Here is an 18,737-nt window from a genome sequence, read left to right on the forward strand (position 1 = left end):
TCCTTGCTTTCTGTTCTGTAAACGTTTTGGGGTTTTACAAATTAAGGTTGTGGGAGGCAGTTCTGGGGAGCAGGAAGGCTCTGTCTTTGACCTGGTACTGGCTGAGCGTGTTCATTAATGGTGTCTCAGGCTGTGCGCTTAGGATTGGCGCATTTTTCTGAATGTGTATTTTACCCCAATGACAACAATGAGTATCTTGTGATTATTATGAGAGGCGTAGCAGCTCATCTGTTACTGAGAAAGAATAAAAGAAAAGAAGGCGATGGAAGAAGAGGCTAATTTTTTGAAATCCTCACCCGAGGGTATGTTTTTATTGATTTTAGAGAAAGAGGAAGAGAGAGAGAGAGAGACAGCTATTGCCTCCCGTATGCACCCCAACCAGGGATTGAATCCACAACCTTGGCTCAGAAGCTCCAACCAACTGAGCCACCCCAGCCAAGCCTAATTTGTGTAAATTGATGTGAAAGTGGGGCGTCCAAGGTGAAAGTGTGGACTGACTCAATAATTTTACGTTTGGCATTTATCTTTTTTAAAAATATATATATTTTATTGATTTTTTACAGAGAGGAAGGGAGAGGGATAGAGAGTTAGAAACATCGATGAGAGAGAAACATTGATCAGCTGCCTCCTGCACACCCCCTACTGGGGATGTGCCCTCAACCAAGGTACATGCCCTTGACCGGAATCAAACCCTTTGGCATTTATCTTAAAGAAACAAAGATGTGTACAAAGTTTTAGCAGTATCATAGGAGTGAAAAATTGGAAGCAATTAAATGGTGAGTAGGAGTTAAATAAATGATGGCACAACCAAAAATGGAATATTATTTTGCCACTAAAAAGTATGCCATAAATGTTTTTTATTAAAGCATAGTGCAATCCCATTTTTTAATAAAAAGCAAAGTATATATTTTACATATATGCATAGACAATAATCAGAAGCAGTATAGCCTAATATTAACATGGATTATACTGGAGGCACAGAATTATGGGTGATTCTTATTTCCTTGTCTAAGTTTTTTCTTCCAGTGAGCGCACTTTTCTGGGCAACACCGTGAGAGAGGAAATGGGTGTGTAGGCAACAGTTTAGCCATTTAGCTTCCTCACTCCTCACCAGGGCAGAGTCTGCTCTGCCACATCCTCACCTGATCCAGGGGAGACCAGCTCTCTAACGATTCTGTCTTTACAGACCGAGAAGTCAGCAGGGACCCCAGGAGCATGTTCAAATACGGCATCTGAAGTTCAGAGATCCAAGGGATCTCCATTCAACTTTCCTGATGCTCAAAGCATAGTGGTAAAGGGGTGTCCTCTCCTCTTTCATGGGTTCCTCGGCAATGAAGAGCTGGGAGAACAATTTTGCCTCCACTTGGGGATTTCACAGAGATTTTCTTTAGAGATTGAGTAAATTCATTTTCCAGGACTCGGTTCACCTCTCCCAGTTCATCTGAGGAATCCCTACTGGCTACACACCTTGATTGTAAAAACCTGCATCCTTTCCAGCCACATTACAGAACTCTGTGAAAGGCAGACGTTCTCTTATTTCATGATCTTCTCAGGGTCCTGCGTGCAGTGGTGGGTCTCTCAAGAAATGACTTGCTCCCTTGCGGTTTGAGAGACAGAACCGCATGCTGAGCCAGAGGCCTCCAGAAGGATGATCTGAAGGGTATGGAGGAGGGGCCCAGCCCAGCCGTGACTCTGATCAAGCCTCCCCCACCTTCCCCCCTTCCCCCCTGCACTTCAGCCTCCTCTGCAGAATGGCCAAGGAGGAGGTTTGGACCAAGTGATGGGGAGGCCCTCAGCTCTAACCGCCGTGCTGAGAGCACAGCCGGCCCTTTTCCCCAATACGTGTGCGCGGCAGCATTGCAACCCCACGGTAGGTATTGTTTTGTGTCAATTAAAGACAAAGTAACCGTCCACCCCTCCACCCAACGAAAGTAGTAAGAACAAGAATGAATACATAAAGAAGGTGAAAAACCGAAGGGAAGGGCTGTTGCTCCCCTTGTAAGGAGAGTTCTCAGTTTGAAGTCTTGTAGTGGCTGTTGCCCGGGCCCCTCACCATCTTAGACGTATCTCTCTGAAGGGCTGGGCTTGCCTCCGGGCCTGACCAGGGGCCTGAAAGAGAGACAACCGTCATTGCAGCGAGTGCAGTGCAGCAGCATCCATGTCCACCCACCCTCCCAGGGCTCCCTGGCTTGTAAGGGTCTGAGGACCTGTCCCTGGGACACCGCACAGGCCTGGCGGAGTGAGCCCAGCACCCTACCAAGTGCCTGACATGTGCCACCTTGTTTGTTTAACCCTCAGCAAACCGAGAGGCAGACACTGGTAATGAGGGCTGGAGAACGTGCAGGTGGTGGAGCCAGGTATCTGGACACAGGACCTCTGTCAAGGTCCCCATGGAGGTGAGAGAAGGAAGCTGATAATCAAATCATCAGTTGACCTGATTCTCAGTCCCCAGGAGGGTCACAGGGGAGGACGTGAGCAAACCACCACCACCAACTGAGTAGAGTTACTTTATTTACAAGTCCCCTTGACCCCCAACAGTCTTCAGCGGGACCCCCTCTTGGGTCCCTCCCTGCGCCATCACCTGAAGACCCCCACGTGGAGAACACCCCGTGTCACCTGCCGCTGTCCCAGCCGTTGCACAGCGGACGTGTTTGCCTCAACTCAACCCCTCTGACATGCTGTCTCCTGGGCTGTGTCTCTAACCTTCAGCGCTGGCAATCCCAATAAAGTTTTCAAATGCATTTTTAAAAAAATAAATAAAAAGTCCCCTTGATAACCACACTAGGAATGTGTGCGAACTCAGTACTGGGCCAGCGCCCCCCAAATGGGCTAACTCTCCATGAGTGTCCTGTCTGCACACGCCATGCTCCAAAACCCCTGCCGAGCCCGAGCTGCCCGCAGTCTCACCGCGTGTGTTCGCTCAGGTGTGCGGGCCCTCGGCTGTGTCTCACCTGCACAGCTTTGTATTTCAGGGCCGAGCTTTACTCTCACTGCTCATTTCAACATGGGCATTTTCAGAAAGAGAAAAGGGAGGATTCTCCTCCAAAAGCTCCCAACTGAACCCCAAGTATTGAACTTGCTAAAATTCCTTCTCTGTTTTTAAAGTCTTTATCCTCTTATTCTATCGCCTACAATATATGCATTGAAAATTCATTACATTTCCGTTGTTAAAAATAAGGATGTGTAAGATCTTGAACTTGGATCCCTGCAGGGAAATATCAAGGAGTGTGAAGTGCACGCCCCCGGGTATAAAGTCTGGAATGCTTTCATGTACTGAAAGGAACCGGTGAATGTGGTTGGCTTCCCTCAGCCCCCTGCTCTCGTAGCCCCCAAGCACAGGAAGGAGCCCGAGCTTTGGACAGAAGCGCGGCTCTGCTACCTGCTGGCATGATGGCCTTGAACAAGCCTCTGCATGTGCTAAGCCCCAGCTTCCCCATCCGTAAAACAGTGGTCACAGGAACTGCTTTAAAAGTTGTTATGGAACTTGAAATTTAAGTACAGGGTGTCCCCAAAAATGTATACACACTCTGAATAATTACTAATCCCCATGGGTTAAATCTGAGGAGAAACATTGGAGTTAATAATTATTCCAAGTGTGTGCACATTTCTGGGAGGGCACCCAATATGCTTCTATGGCAAGTCCTGGGGACACTGGAGGCTTTCATCAAATGGTGGCTATAGTTATTGACAATCCGAGTGTGTGTGCCTCTGCCCCCTTGGGTAGTAGGTTTCCTGGCCTCTGAGCAGTGATCTGTGAGATGGGACCACGGTGTCCATCTATCCCTTGGGGTTGCCGTGAGGACCAGAGAGATCCTGAGTGTAACCCCCATCGCAGTGCGGGGCCGGCGTAGATGCTCGTTAGATGTTAGCACGGGGCTGCCTCGGCCTCAGCGGGAAGGAGAGAGGAGGTGGAGGCCTTGTTCTCTTCCTGGTCATTTCAGAATGACCCGGGGCTGAACCTGGATGGGCAGTCACTTGAGCTGCCTCTTTCTTTCACTCCCGTTCTTGGCAGCCAGTCCAGGCCCTGTACGGGCACAGGGAAATTAGGAACCAAAGCCATTCTTTACTTGGTTTGGGTGATTAAAGATGGACTTTCAAGAAACTAGCTAGAGCAAGTAGAAAAAAAATAAAATAAAGCTTTCTCATGAAAACACCAAACTGCAGCTGTAATCATCCAGATAAAAAAGACCTCAGGTTTTTTGAGGAGCTGGAGGAAATTGGGAGACCCTTCCGATTTTTAATTTTTTGGCGCTAGGCCAAATAAGATGCAGATTTCCTGAAGTCACATTGCTCCCCCGTCAGCCCCGCCTGGGCCTCCGTTTCCTCCATTTGCCAGCCTGTAGCCTCTCCGCTCAGGCCCCAGGCCTAGTCCCCAGGACTCCACCGCTGAGGCCTCTCAGAAGGCTTCCCAACATCTGCTGCCCGGGAGCTAGAACCTGAGCCCAGGGCTGCCCAGCCGGTTAGCTGGCCCAACAGTTATGAGACTCACCTGGGACATTTGCAAACGCGCCTTCGGTTCCCTGGATAAGGAAAAAGAAGAGGTGGAGTGACTGCCGCCCAATGGTCCCCAAGGATGGTTTCTTCTTCCCTTTTCCTGTTCCTTTAGGTTTCTAACTCTTGGGAGCCCAGGAGAGGGCTTCTTTTCCATCCTTCTTCGCATCAATTAAAAAAAAAAAAAAAGAAGCAAACTACAACCCCCCCCCCCCCCGCCTCCCCGCAAAAACTACAACATCGCAAATACAGATGTGGTTTACCTGCGTGGGAACCAAAGCCGGGTAGGGGGCCGATGGGGAAGAGGGTCTTCTAGGATGAACCTCAACCCGTGGTGATTTTGACCCAGCCTCAAGGGCACGGGTCCCAGGGCCCAGAGGCGACCTCCCCCGCGGGCGTTTGTGATAAACCCGGTCCCGTGCACCCACTACCGGCTGCGCGGAGGGAACACCCCCGCAGCGCCGCTAGGAGGTTGGTAGGGATCTGTCCTCCGTTAAAAACCTTCCTGGGGATGGAAGGCGGGAGGGAAGGCGCTTTCCCGCGTCCTATCTCCAGGGAGAAACGGGCTGTGCCTGGCCCTGCGGTGCAGCTCAGAGTCCCAGAAATCTCCCCCCCTCCCCCCAGCAAGGGCTGCCTCCCAGCCAGGGTTACCCCCCAGCCAGGACTGCCCCCCGGCCAGGGTAGCCTGGAGCGGGCGGTAGCGGAGCGGTCGCCTCCCCGCCGGACTCCCCGACTCACTGTAGCTGCAGACGACGGTGGCGATCAGCGCCAGGAGAAGGACCGCGCAGGCCCCGGCCAGCGGCGCCCAGATGTAGATGACGCAGGCGAAGTGCAGTTCCCTGGGGTCCACTGGCCACACGGAAGACGCCCACGTTTAGGAGCGGGCCCGGGGCCCTCACCCCACCCCCGCCGCCCGGGCCCGTCTCCGCTTTCCCTCGGCTCCCCCTCCAGGAGCAGGGCGGGCCCTGGCGGGGCTCTCCGCGCCTCGGGATCCCGCGCCGGCCTCACCTGCGGGGCCCGCTGCCGGCCGGCACGCCTCCGAGCGCGGGGACGCCGGCCGCGACGCGTTGGTGGCCGGCGGCGGCGTGGGCGGTCGCGGCGCGGGCGTGGTGGTGGGCTTGGCTGCGGGAGCAACAGAGCGTGGTTGGGGGCCGGACTGGGGACCTGGACGGGAGCCCCCCCCCCTCCCCCGGATCCGCGCGCCTCTGCCCTAGGGGACGCCTCCTCCCGGCGTTGCCCCGAGAACGACAGGCTGCCGCCCGCGTTCACGGTGCAGGCTCCGCGCTGGCCCCTTCGCGCGGGCGCGGGAGCCGCTGTTTCCCGGGAACCGCGACGGTGCCCCCCGGCGCCCCCCGCTGGGACGCAGGAGCTCGCGCCCCTCCCTCAGCCTCTCCCCAGGGCGCAGCCTTGTGGCCTCGGGTGGATACCCACGCTCCGCTGGCGGGTAAACGGAGGCTCAGAGGATTTAAGTGCCGTGCCCAGGACCACACGAGCACCGGGCCTCGAACCCAGATCGGCTGCACCTAGAAAGCTAGCTTCAGCCCCTACCCAGCCGCACGTCAGCCTCCGTTTCCTCGTCTGTGAAATGGGAACAGGACCTAATGAGCCCCCAGGGGCGCTAAGAGGCTCGGAAGCGGGGGCGTCCATGTGAATAAACGGGTTCAGAGGGGAGTGCCCACCCCCACCCCGAGCGGCGCGGGGCCCCGGCGCCCGGACCTGGCAGGAAGACGGGCACGAAGGGGCTGAAGTACAGGACCCAGTTGCTCATGAACGAGCAGAAGTAGTAGCCTTCGTCCTCCTGGCGGAAGCTGTCCAGGGTGAGGCTGTACAGGTCGCTCCCGATCTTCTTGCCCGAGAACCCGCTGCGGTCCAGCGCCTGGACGGTCTTGTCGCGGGTCTTGGAGATGAACATGAGGAAGGCGGGGCTGCTGGCGGCGCCCGGCTTCTGGACCAGCCAGGAGCAGCCCGAGCCCGACGTGGGCAGCAGCACCTCGCAGCGCAGCTCCACCCGCTGGCCCAGGGTGGCCTTCACCTCCCGCGGCGTCATCCGGAACGCGCTGGCTCCGAGGGCCGGGGCCGCGTCTGCGGGGGGTGCAGGCGGAGAGGCTGAGCCCGGAGCCCCGCGCCCCCCTCATCTTCCTGCCCCCCATTCCCCCTCCTCCTCCCCGAGGGTCGCAAACTCACGGAGCAGCAGGCCCAGTGGCAGGAGCAGCCGGGTCACTGGCGAGGCCATGGCGCGCTCCCGCGGCGCGGCTCCGCTCCCGGCTCAGAGGCGAGCGAAGAGGCGCTGGAGACGACGGGGTGGGACGCCGAGGGGAGAAGTTGCTCCCTTCGGACGGCCGCCGAGCCCGGTTGCGCCTTCGGAGGATGTGATGTCACCCGTCGCCCCGCTTTTTGCGGTTGTCACCTTCCAGCCCAGCGAGGGGGCTGGGGCCCTCGAGTAGGAGCCGGCGGGGCAGCCTGGCGGGGCGGCTCGGGGGCAGCTGAGGACGGCAGGTCTGAGGCTGAAGGAAAGGGCTTGGAAACGGCCCTCGGAAGCGGCACTCTCGTGGGGGTGGGAGAATGACGCGAGATCAGAGGCCTCAAAAACAGAGGGGGGGGGGGGGGAGCGAGCCGCAACCAGAGAGCGTCCACTGCGTTTGCCCTCGCTCAGTGTTTCTAGCGCGGTTACCCTGGGGGCTCTGTCTGCGTAAAGGGCATCCAGAGCTGAGCAGGAAGCGGGCTTAATGGCTTGCCCGCTTCTCGGGCACTGGGTCAGGGGAGTCTGGTGTTCACGCAGGAGGGACCGTGGGGTTCCCGGCGGACCACACCCTGGCTCTCTCCTGGCCAGTCCTCCAGTTGTGCACATTAGTCTCAGGACTCTGACAGCAGGATCTGATAGTGTCACGCCTGCCACCTCCCAGGACCTGCAGGACTGGATGAAAGCTTAACCCTGGCTGGGCCCAGAGGCTTTGCGTGCTGGATTCTCCCAGCCTCTGCCCAGCCCCCCACCCATGCATTCTCTCTCACAGGCCTTGAGATCGTCTGAACTCCTCTTGCCTTTTGCTGCTCCCTTTTGCTTGGAAGACTTTCTGCTTCGGCCCTGGGGCCAGCTCCCGGGCGGCTTGGACCTCCTTTCTCTGTATCCGTGGTTCTGGGTGCTGGGAGGGATCTGGGTGTAGTTAGGTGAATGAATGCCTGGGTGAATGCAGGCAGTTTTCCCTCTCTGCCCTGGCACACGTGGCCCCTTCCCCTTTGTCTATTGCTGCCCTGAAACCTTCCAGACCCAGGGGTGCCCTCCTCCCCGTCGGGGCTTCCAGACCTGCCCACTTTGAATCCTATATCGGGTGCACTTCAGACTGTTGCTTAATTCTGGAGCCAAGCCACCTGGCATTATCTGTCTGTTCTATGTGTCCGCCCCACCTGTGAGTTCTGTCTGGTGGGGACCATGTCCCAGACACCCCCTGGATGTCACATCTCAGCTTGGGCTCAGCTGTGTTTACGAACTGTACTCTCTTTGTAAAATCCTAACGAGTGTCGAATGGGCTTTAAAAAAGAAAAAAAGACGTTGATTTCCATGCTCTCCTTCCCCTTCTCAAAGCATCAAGATGCTTACTAAAACATGGAGCATTTAACATTGTCTATTTGAAACTGTTTTTAAAGTGTCTTTTAATTTACAAGAATCACATATTCTTGAAAAACTTCAGACAATACAAAAAAGAATAGAGGGAAAGTGCTCTGTCTCAGCTTTTCTCATAGCCCTCCATTCTCCAGAGAAAACCACTGTTACTTTTGAGTGTGTCCCTCAGATATTATCTGTTCATAAGACAGATGTTTTAGATACATGCAGTTGTACTATAAATATAAGTATAAATAAATGAGTACATGTATGTTGGCAACTTACCTTTTTTATCTAACAGTAGAAGGAAAGGTTTTCATGTAAGCTTATGTAGAGTTACCCCATTCTTCTAAATGGGTGCATTTTCATTTGAGCAGTTTCTCCATTTTTGTAATGACTAGCAAGGCTGTAGTAGATATAATGTATCTGAATCCTTGAGGACTTGCACCGGTACATGTAACATTTCCACATTAAAGATAAGAGAGGTTTGGGAAGGAAGCCCTTTATAATTACGGTTATGAATAGGGTACACCGAAACGGATCCCCTGGCATACGGATGTGTGCGTGTATGTGTGTGTGTCCCTGGGTGTACAGACACAGGGCTGGGCCTTACCTCACATAAGTGAAAGTAACAGCCAAGTCCAGACAGGCCAGTGACGTGCCAATCCTCATTTTAGATAGCAGCTTGCCATTTTTATTTGTTTATCTAATTTTTTTGTTAATCCTCACCAGAGGATATCTTTTTTTCCATTGATTTTTAGAGAGAGTGGAAAGGAGGGGGAGAGACACAGAGAGAGAAACATTGATGTGAGAGAGACACATCAGTTGGTTGCCTCCCACACACAACCATGCCGGGCCAGGGATTAAGCCTGCAACCGAGGGAGGTGCCCTTGACCGGAATCAAACCCGCCAACCGAGGGCTGATGCTCTAACCACTGAGCAACCGGGTAGGGCGCAGCTTGCCATTTTGCCTCTTCTCTGTTCCCATTGCAAGGGTGTCAGATGGCCCTGCTGGCCAAAGGATGCAATCAGGGGGGTGCTGAAGAGGACGGACAGCTATGAAAGTATTCCTCACCCAGTGGAGGAAGCATGGAGGGGAGCCAGGGTCATCCTGCAGATATTTGGACCTTGGGAACTATGCCCCTGGGTACGATGATGGTCAGATTTTGGGGTGCAATGCATGGAAATGGAGTAGTCCCCTCTCAGTCTCCAGGAAATGAGACTTGGAGGCCTTCCAGCCTGTGGCTAAGAGAAGTGTGAGCCCGGGGAGAGGCAGCCCCTTTGTGCAGAGCACGAAGAAGGGTGGGGGGATGCCAAGGCAGCATGTCAAACCCACCAAGGAGGCTGTGTGACCCCAATGATATTTTTCACAGAACGTGGTGGATTTTCAATGTAACCACAACGACATCCGCTGTGTATCAGGCAGAAGAGCAGATGCAATTGCAAAAGTTTTGGGGATGCTCGCTTGCTCTGGGGCCAGGTGTGCAGAGGGCTGGATTTGGCCTGCCTCTCACCTCCAGGTGAGCTCCCACCCCCACACTGCAGCACTCACCCGGGATGGCACGAAGAGATGAGAACAGCTGCACTCGCCAAGCAAGCCCCTTATTTATTAAAAGCATCCAGAGAGAGAGAGAGAGAGAGAGAGAGAGAGAGAGAGAGAGTGAGAGGGTAAGAGAGTAATCAGTTTCTATGCTGAATTGAAACAGGCCTTTTTTTTTTTTTTTTCTCTAGGCGTTTGTTCTTAAAACGTGGAAATAAAATAACTTTAATTTATACAACTTAAAGACATTCAGAATGCATAACTGGGTGGAGCAGTGGTAGGAAATTAATCAGGACTCAGTGTCACAGTCCCTAAGATGCTGACGGACAACCTGGGACAATGGCTGAATTGCCTGCTGTCTCCCCTTGCCTAAGGAGATGCTTGTTTGGGCCTACCAAAGCTTTAAAAGGCCTTGCTTTATCTCGGCCATAAATATGTACCTGTCAACTCTGTCTCACTTTTGCCACTACCACTTCCCTCCACCCTGGGAACCTCCAAGCTCATGTAGGCTGCTGCCATCTCTTGCCTGGACTTCTGCAATGGTCTCCTAACTGGCCACCCCACTTTGACTCTGGTCCCTTCCATTGCTTCTGGTCCTTTCCAGTGAAAACCTTGTCCTGCCAGTCCCCTGCTTCAATCTGCAAGGGCTTCGCAGGGCCCCCCAGGGGAACATTGGGTAGTCCCCAAAGTTGCCTGAGGCCTTGCATGCTCAGCTCTCCAGCCCTAACGCCATCCTTTCCTGCTTGCCTTCTTCACATGTAGTCTTGATGTTTTTGAAAGGGTCCTTTTTCCTTTCCACTTCAGTGCCTTTGAGCATGCTATTCTCTAAGCCAGGAACGCCATCAGCTCTGCTCAGTAAGACCCAGCTCAAGCCTCTGCTCCCTATGGGGCTCAGCTCCTTGCCCCTCCCGCTCCTGTGCTGTATAGGCCACCTGGACCTTGGGCATCTCTGGACTGCAGCACTTACGCTGCATAGCAACGGTTTGTTTGTTCGTCCATCTTGATGACCAGACCCTTGGTTCCTTGAGGAAGAGACCTTGCCTTGTTCATATTTATACCGTGGTGCCTAACAGAGGGCGTGGCACCCTCTTGGTCTTGGAGAAACCCTTGTTTGGTAAATGCTAAATGAAAGCAAAAGCAGGTGCAGCAAGCCAGAGGAGGTAGAGATAGTTGATTTCAGGTAAGTGGGGTCAGGGGAGGCTTTACAAAGTATCTGATTTGGAATTAGGAGAGAGGTTGGTTAGAATTAGGAGAGAGGTTGGTTAGAATGAGGCATTGGACTTGGTCAAGATGGTGCCAATATGATGCTTTATTACATAATCATGGCATGGTTGAAAGAAAAAGGAGGAGGAAGAGGAGAAGGGAGATGCATTAATAGCATTTTTATAAAAGGATATGTAACTCAAATTCAGATGTGAATTCACTCCAGAAGAGATGCAAATTATGTAACAGTCTGAACAGAGTTTAAAATAAAGAGATTAGCTTGTAGAAATGAAACAGGAACAATTGAATGATGATAAATACTGAGCATACTGGAAATGAAAACTTTAGCTATAAACATACACTCCACATTGGACATAGCTGAAGGGGTAATTAGTATAATGGAAGCTAGCATTGAGGAATTCACAGAGAATGTAAAGCAGGGAGGTAAATGCAGAAGCAGTAAAGACAGAAGTAGTTTGAGAAGCTGTTGAAATGTGGATCAGCATTGTGAAATGTTTAGTAGGGTTTCAGAAAAAGGAGAATAAAGGGAATGTAGAGAAGGAATATTGGAAGAGATCATGGGTGAAGATTCTCCACAATTAAAGACACAAGTGTTCTCAGAGTGCCAAATAGAATAAGTGAAAATATATCAATTTCTAGAACATTCCAAAGTGAACCACAAGACAACAAAAGCAAAGAGAGAAAGCCATCCTAGAATGTCAGAGAAAGCTGGGATAATATTATGCTATGGATTCATTAACTAATTGGATCTACCCAACTCCCTTTTTAATCTGCTCTGTTAACTTTAATCAGATTTTCAACTTGCCGCCAAGGATGCAGCTTTGACAGTAAGCCATAAACTTACATGAGCAAGCACTGTCACTTTTCTGCACTTTTCTGCAACACTGACATACATGAGAGAGTTGGGCGTTTTCCTTCTTGTGCTTTTCTTTACTGAGGAGCAATGAAAAATATTTGAAAGGCTTATCCGTACCTCAAATCCATTTGCCATAAATCTCTTGAAATTATTGCATTTAATTTTGCTTTGTTTATAGCAAATAAAAAGTCACCTTAGTTCCTCAATTAGACTGTTGAATGTAGATTTTAAAACATTTTTAATTGATTCCAGAGAGGAAGGGAGAGGGAGAGAGAGAGATAAAAACATCAATGATGAGAGAGAATCATTGATCGGCTGCCTCCTGCACACCCCCTACTGGGGATCGAGCCGGCAACCCGGGCATGTGCTCTTGACCAAAATTGAACCCATGACCCTTCAGTCTGCAGGCTGATGTGCTATGCACTGAGCCAAACCAGCTAGAGCAAGGTTTAAGTTGTCTTGCATTGTTTCTCTACATTAGAGAAGAGTATGTTCATTTGTTGCATGGATTATATTCTTCAAATTTTCAAAAACTCACATTTCGAGAAGACCATGTTTTTCTTTAAATTCTTTCACAAAATAATGGGTTACACCTTGAATAGCTTACCTGTGATCTAACAGCCTTGAATGAATTTCTCCAAGATCCTTGAGAATGGTCCCCAGCGAGTCCCTCTTCTTGTCCCCGGTGCCTGTGGCATCCACACTGCCCAAAGTGGTCTCCGTCCTTCCACCACTCATCCCAACCCAGACCTATCCAACCCAGACCTATCCAACTCTTTAAGAGCTGAATTTCTCCTCAGTTACTTTGTAACTGAAATTCCTTATTTTGCGGTAATTGTAGGTTGACCTTGCAGTTATAAGCATTGTACAGAGAGATCCTGAAGTTTCCCCCAATGGTAACATCTTGCCTAGCTATAGTACAATATCACCAAAGGTTACTTTTAATGTTTAATAATTAATTTTTGAGATTCTTAATTTATGCTATTTTTAAACAATTGTGCACTACTAATAGTGGTAATGATGATGTAATCTAAATAACTTCTTAAGACTTACAAATTTATGGTTACAGGAAATTAATATGTCAACTTATATACATTTTTGGCAGGGAAGAATGATCAATAAAAGATCTTCAAGCATAAGGAAGAATGATCAATAAAAGATCTTCAGCTTCGGGTGGCTCAGTGGATGAGCATCGAACTTTGAACCAAGAGGTCACAGTTCGATTCCCTGTCAGGGCACATGCCAGGGCTTCATGGGGCTCGATCCCAGAAGGGGGTGTGCAGGAGGCAGCCAATAGATTTTTCTCTCTCATTGATGCTTCTATCTCTATCTCTCCCTTCCCGTCTCTCTAAAGTAAATAAAAACATTAAAAAAGGAACCTATTTCATTAGAATAAAATTCTATGGAGGAAATGGGATAGAATTCATAAGTTTAAGGAGAAAAAAAGAATGATGCATAACGGATCCATATGGTTTTCTTCAAACCTGTAGCTATTGAGATTCCTTGGTAGCGAAGCTGCGGAGAGGCAGGGACCCGGCAGCCGCGAAGCCAGGCGCGCTACCGGGACTACGCCGGGCTGCGGGGGACCTGGAGGGGCGGCGCGGCCGGCTGGCCCGGCGGCGGGCGTGCACTTGGGGTTGCTGAGCGGCGCGGCGGCCTTGGAGTAGGCGCTGCTGGATGCGTTGGGGACCCTCCCGCTGCTGGCGCGGGCCACGCGAAGCGCGACTCCGAAGTGTCGCTACAGCAGATGCCCGGCTGCGGGGCCCTGCTCATCGGTGCTCTAGGCGCCCTAAGACGCCCGGGCCAGCCTCTCCCAGCCCCGCGCCGCTACCTGCAGTCCCGGGGCCGAGATCCCGGACCGGATCCTGGACGTGGGCTCCGTTGGCCGCTGGTGGGTGAGTTCCTCCACCTGCCCACACGTTGGCACGTCGGCCCCCCTCGGCTGCACGCGGAGGCCTGTGAGCGCTCTTGGAGGAGAAGGATCAGCCCGTGGTGCTCACGGACGATCTGGTGCTATGGAAGGAGCAGGTCTTGCAGAAGGAGAAGGACAAGCTGGCCCTGAGCCAGGCCATTGGCTGGGGCAGTCAGTCCGCAGGGCCCCAGATGAAACCCAGTGAGGCCTAGGTCCGACCCAGCCCCCAGCCCTGGCAGGCGCCTGGCACATTTCGCCTGGGAGTGTGTAATTGGTGTGAGCGAGCCTCACGTGCAGAGTAACTGAAATAAATCATATGCAGAGTGTTCTCGCTGGGTTTCCACAAAATCAGGGGGCCGTTCTCCCTCTCACATTGCTTCTTGGTAGCTGGAGCGAATCCAGAGCCTTCTTGGTCTGGGAGTGCGGAGAGCAGAAGCGCAGGACCATGTAAGGGGGTCCCTGCCAGAGTTCGTGATGATCGCTATCCATAAACAAGCCTTTTCATTGGGCCTCGGGTCCCCTCACTGAGGCATCGTGTCTGCGAGGTGATTCCCAAGCTCTCCTACAGCCAGTCAGGTTTTCTTTTTAAATTCTGAGCTGCAATTTATATTCTCATTTTCGTGAGTAACATTTTTTTGTTGTTTTTATTTTAAATTATTTTGAAACAATTATAGTCTCAGAGTAAACTGGGAAAGTAATACAGGACAGCCTTTGTAGTTTTTGCCCAGCTTCCCCACAGGGTAACATTTTATATGAGCAGAACCAAACCAGAGATCGACCTTGGTATAGCGGTTTGGATTTTACAGGGAGACTTTTTGCTAAACAACCTGCGTTTACTATTTGTGTATTGATAATGATGTTGGAAGGAGAATACATTTTCTGATCTGGAAATTATTATGGAATCACAGATCCTGGTTATAGTATACTTCAGTAATCTTTAAAACACAGAAGCCTGTGGGAAGGAATATGTTCATGTACGTACGTAGCTGGTACTTGGCTAGGCTATCGTAATCATACTTTTTAAAAACTAAACTTACAGGAATAGACTAACTTTCTCACCTAGGTGGCCTGTGCCTAATTAATAAAACAGATGAAACCACCACCAACCAACCACACCTGTAGCTACTGAGTTACTATTTACCCACACGGCTTATCACTCTTGGTTTTGTCAGTCTTTTCAGTTCTGCCAGTCTGACAGGTGTTAGTGGTATCTCACTGATGCTTACACTTGCATCTCCCCAGTGAAGGTTGAGCGTGAGCGTCTTGGCACATGTCGGCCATTCAGCTCGCCTCTCTGCAAAGTGCCTGTGTGCACTCTTTGCCCTCTGCTTCATGTTGGGCATCAGCAATGTCACTTCCACACAACTGGTACCGTCCCTGCTTCCAGATCGCACATCATTTAAAATACAAATTTTATTGGTGCTTAGAGAACCTGATTTCTTTCCAACAACTGCATGACCAATTTTTTTTTCTCTCGCCTGGCAAGAAATGTTTTAATTTTTGTTTCATTTCTGTGATGACAAATAATCTTCAAGTTTATTTCCTTTTTTTAAAGATACAAAGCTAAACCACAAACAGGTACAATCAAGACATTTTATCTCACATTGACATGCTCCATGGGATCCTCTTCCAATTTGATGATCACTGACCAGGGAAGTGTGGGGGGCGGGGGAGACTTCCTTAGGTAGCTTGCCCTGACCTGGGGTGGGTGGGGTGGGGGCTGGGGAGCATCAAGGTTGAGGACAGGCTCACACACCTATATCCATTCACATTTACCTGGGGCCACGGGGGTCCAGAGACCCCAGGTCACCGCAGGTTAACAGAGAGTGAGAATCAGTCCCACTACCTACTCCTCCTACCTTCATAGCTGAGATGAAAACTTTGCTTTTAGCCTAGATCCCTGGGGTGGGGCCTGCACTTCAGGGCTTGCAGACTCACCCTCAGCTCACAGCTGCACAGAATGCATTTTGCAGGAAGGCACCAGGTGGTCTGACAAGCAAAAAGCCTGACGGCAGGCAGGTCGGGAGCTTCCAACCGAGTAGATCAGGTTGGGATGGGGCAGGGGTTGGGATGATCTGATTATAATTTGTTGTTGTTGTTAATCCTCACCTGAGAATATTTTTTTCCTTTGATTTTTTTTTTTTTTAAAGAGAGTGGAAGGGAGGGAGAAAGACACACAGGGAGAAACATTGATGTGAGAGAGACACATAGGTTGGCTGTCTCCTGCACACGCCCCGACTGAGACTGGGGATCAGGCCTGCAACCCAAGAATCAAATCCGAGACCCTTCAGTCGGGTAGGGGATGAAGATCTAACCACTGAGAAATACCGTCCGGGGCCAAAAGATTATTTTTGATTAGAATAGAGTACCATCTCAAATCTCTTCTATAAAAAAGAAAAAGCAAATCAAAAGAAGAAGAAAAATATGCAGCCACTTCACTCACTCTAAGATTGATATACATGTAAGTTTTCTTCCTGTTTTTTTAATTAAAATTTTTATCATTAAAAATATAAATTCAGGGCTCACATTTCTATAAAGAATTACCCTGGTTTTGGAAAGTCCTGCCCCAGGGGGCTAGCTGAGCGATGCGTTTCCCTGCCCACATCTACTGTGCAAGAGGAAGCCCGGGTTTGGCCCATACTCACCAGCCACCAGCTCTATCAGTTTTCCAGAAAGCCGAGGGGGAAGGCTAACTTACTATGAAACCTTTAAATAAATGTTCGCACACATTCATGTGCTCCTGGGTGTGCACTACTAATCTCAACAGCCAAATGAGCCTCCGCTCTTTCTGTTCATGAGCCATCCTGAGTCCTGTTATATTTACAGTTAAGGCTCTGGCAAAAGTATCCAGAGACAAAATAAAATAAACCTGTCAAAAGGCTCATTTCTTTCATCTTCTTAGTGTGTGGTGTGTGTGTGTGTGTGTGTGTGTGTGTGTAAGAGAGAGAGAGAGAGAGAGAGAGAGAGAGAGAGAGAGAGAGAGAGAGAGTCAGAGTTTGTCTTGAAAACAGTTTACCCCAAATAGAAAAGTCAGTGGAATTTTTTTTTTTTTCCACAAAATATTTCACTCTGTAGTGGGTGCTGGCTGAGGAGCCATGAAGTAATTTCAAGTCAACCATAAAGCTTTTAAGGTTTTTACCCTCACAGTTTATAGACTGTGGCCGTGCAGGTGGGAAGCCCTCCCTCCCCTCCCCCTCTCTCTCCCCTCAGCCACCCCCTAACTCCCCTCCACCCCCCCCATCCCCCTCCACGCAACTTTCTGAGGGGATCTGAGCAATTCTCTTCTGGAGCCTGTGGGGTGAGCGTGGAAGCTGGAGGGCGCAGCAATGGAAACATTGCAAGAGGGGAGAGCAATTGTTTCCACAGCTAACCGCCACGCCCGAGGGGCGGAAGGGCTCCTACCCTCCCCAAGCACAGTGACCCACTTAGGAGAGTGTCACCTCTGGGAAGAGGAGGAGGGGCCGTGTGGCCCTGGAGAAAAGGAGGCAGAAAAGGAGGAACTCGGGAAGGAAGGAAGGGAAGGTGGAGAGGCCAAGCCCTTGCCCCTCCCTCCCCCCTCAGCTAGTCCTCCAGCCCCTCCCTCTCTCTCTTTGGGCGGGGTGGGATGAGGGGGCTGGAGAATTTCTCAGGATGATAATCCAATTTTTTTTTTTTCCAGTTAGCAAAGGAGAGAAACGAGCTGCTTCCTCCATACCCCAGACACCCAGGTACACTGCCCATCTGGAATGTTCCTACGTGTGTCCAGAGGCAGAGCCACGAACTAGGACCTCCTCTATCCCCACAGCTTCCTACTCGGAGGGCGCGGGATAGCTCCCACGCTCCCCACCCCACACCCCGCGGATGTGAGGTGGGGAGGAGCCACGCGGAGCTGGGGTGCCGGGTGGGGTGTGCAGCTGGTGTCCTACTTTATGGCCAGCCCATTCCATTCTGCAGGTGCCCGTGCGGAAGGACAGCCCGGCAGCGGGGGCGGACCAGGGCACACGTGATACCGCCCACACAGGGGTGCCAGGATGTGGTGGGCGCAGCTAGGACAGGCACAGAAGGAGCCCAGCCCAGGCTGACGCCCTCACGGGAGAAGCAGGGTGGGCGGCATTGGTGAGGGTGAGCCGGGCGACGAGAGCCGCTGGGCCTGAACTCCTCTGAAAGGAGGCCTGGAGGAGGAATGGTGGGGGGGCCAGGCTGCAGCCGGGCCTTGTTGCAAAGGCGCTAGGGCCAGAAGCCACGCAGTGTGTTTGGGGGAACAGCACCGATTAGGCTGGTGGATGCTGGAGGGGCGGTGGGGGCCGGTTCCCGGCAGCCCACGTAAGGGGCATACCCTCCCTCCCCTGCTCAGTCGCTCCTTCTGCACAACCCTGTGGGCCAGCCTGGCACAGGTCTGCAATACCCACCCTGGTGGGCCCAAGGCTTGCGTCCCTCCCACCCGCTCTCACTGGAAGTTGTTTTTCTGTGCAGGGCAAGCCCCCGACCAGCGGCCAGCGGCAGCCAGAGATTGCCTCTCTCACCCCAGGAAACTGGTGGCGGCGGGTCCTGGCCTTGCGCAGCTGCACCCGCAGGGCACCGAGCTCCGCGTGCGGCACCGAAGCAGAAACTGGGGTCCCAGCGTGGGGTGGGCAGGGCCGTGGGGTGCGGGGAAAGAGGAAGAAGCGCCTGAGGGCCCCTGGCAGGGGGAGGGAAAGGAGGGATCTAGAATCGGGACTCGGAAGTGAGTTTAGAGAAGCTCAGTCCGACACATTCCTGTTAGAGAGGAAGGAAAACGGGGGCCCAGGCAGGAGGAGCATTTTGCAAGTGTCTCAGGAGGCCCTGCCCGGGTGGGACTAGCTGCCCGGGACGTGCCGACCACACCCTGTGCCCGCGCGGAGTCAAAGGAAAGCGCGGTCCGGTCCAGCAGGTGGCGCTGCTGCTCCAGTTTGGGCCCCGCGAGGTCCGGAGGAATCGGGATGCAGTGGGCGCCGGGCCCCAGGCCAAACCGAAGCGCGTGCAGGTCCTTCCCCCCCCCCCCCCCTCTCCTCTCCTCTCTATCCTCCCCCCCTCGCCCCCGCCTCGGCACCTGCCCGTTCACTCCCCACCCGGCGGGGCTCGGGGCCTGAGTTCTCAGGATTCCCCGCTCCTGCTTTGG

At 52.2% G+C, this 18,737-nt stretch overlaps 1 protein-coding gene across 1 annotated transcript; it reads right to left on the reverse strand.

Moving 5' to 3' along the window:
* Positions 1 to 1,793: 1,793 nt before the first annotated feature.
* On the reverse strand, positions 1,794 to 6,812 carry CD8A (CD8 subunit alpha). The gene is made up of 6 exons (XM_079791653.1): positions 6,676 to 6,812; positions 6,208 to 6,573; positions 5,500 to 5,613; positions 5,230 to 5,340; positions 4,490 to 4,520; positions 1,794 to 2,109 (listed from the first exon to the last, which is right to left on the reverse strand). Exons 1-6 carry the CDS (start codon positions 6,722 to 6,724, stop codon positions 2,058 to 2,060), a joined length of 723 nt encoding a protein of 240 aa, XP_079647779.1. The 5' UTR covers positions 6,725 to 6,812; the 3' UTR covers positions 1,794 to 2,057.
* Between the last annotated feature and the right edge of the window lie 11,925 nt (positions 6,813 to 18,737).

The sequence above is a fragment of the Cnephaeus nilssonii genome, assembly GCF_951640355.1.
Source record: "Cnephaeus nilssonii genome assembly, chromosome: 15".
Taxonomy (NCBI): Eukaryota; Metazoa; Chordata; class Mammalia; order Chiroptera; family Vespertilionidae; genus Cnephaeus; species Cnephaeus nilssonii.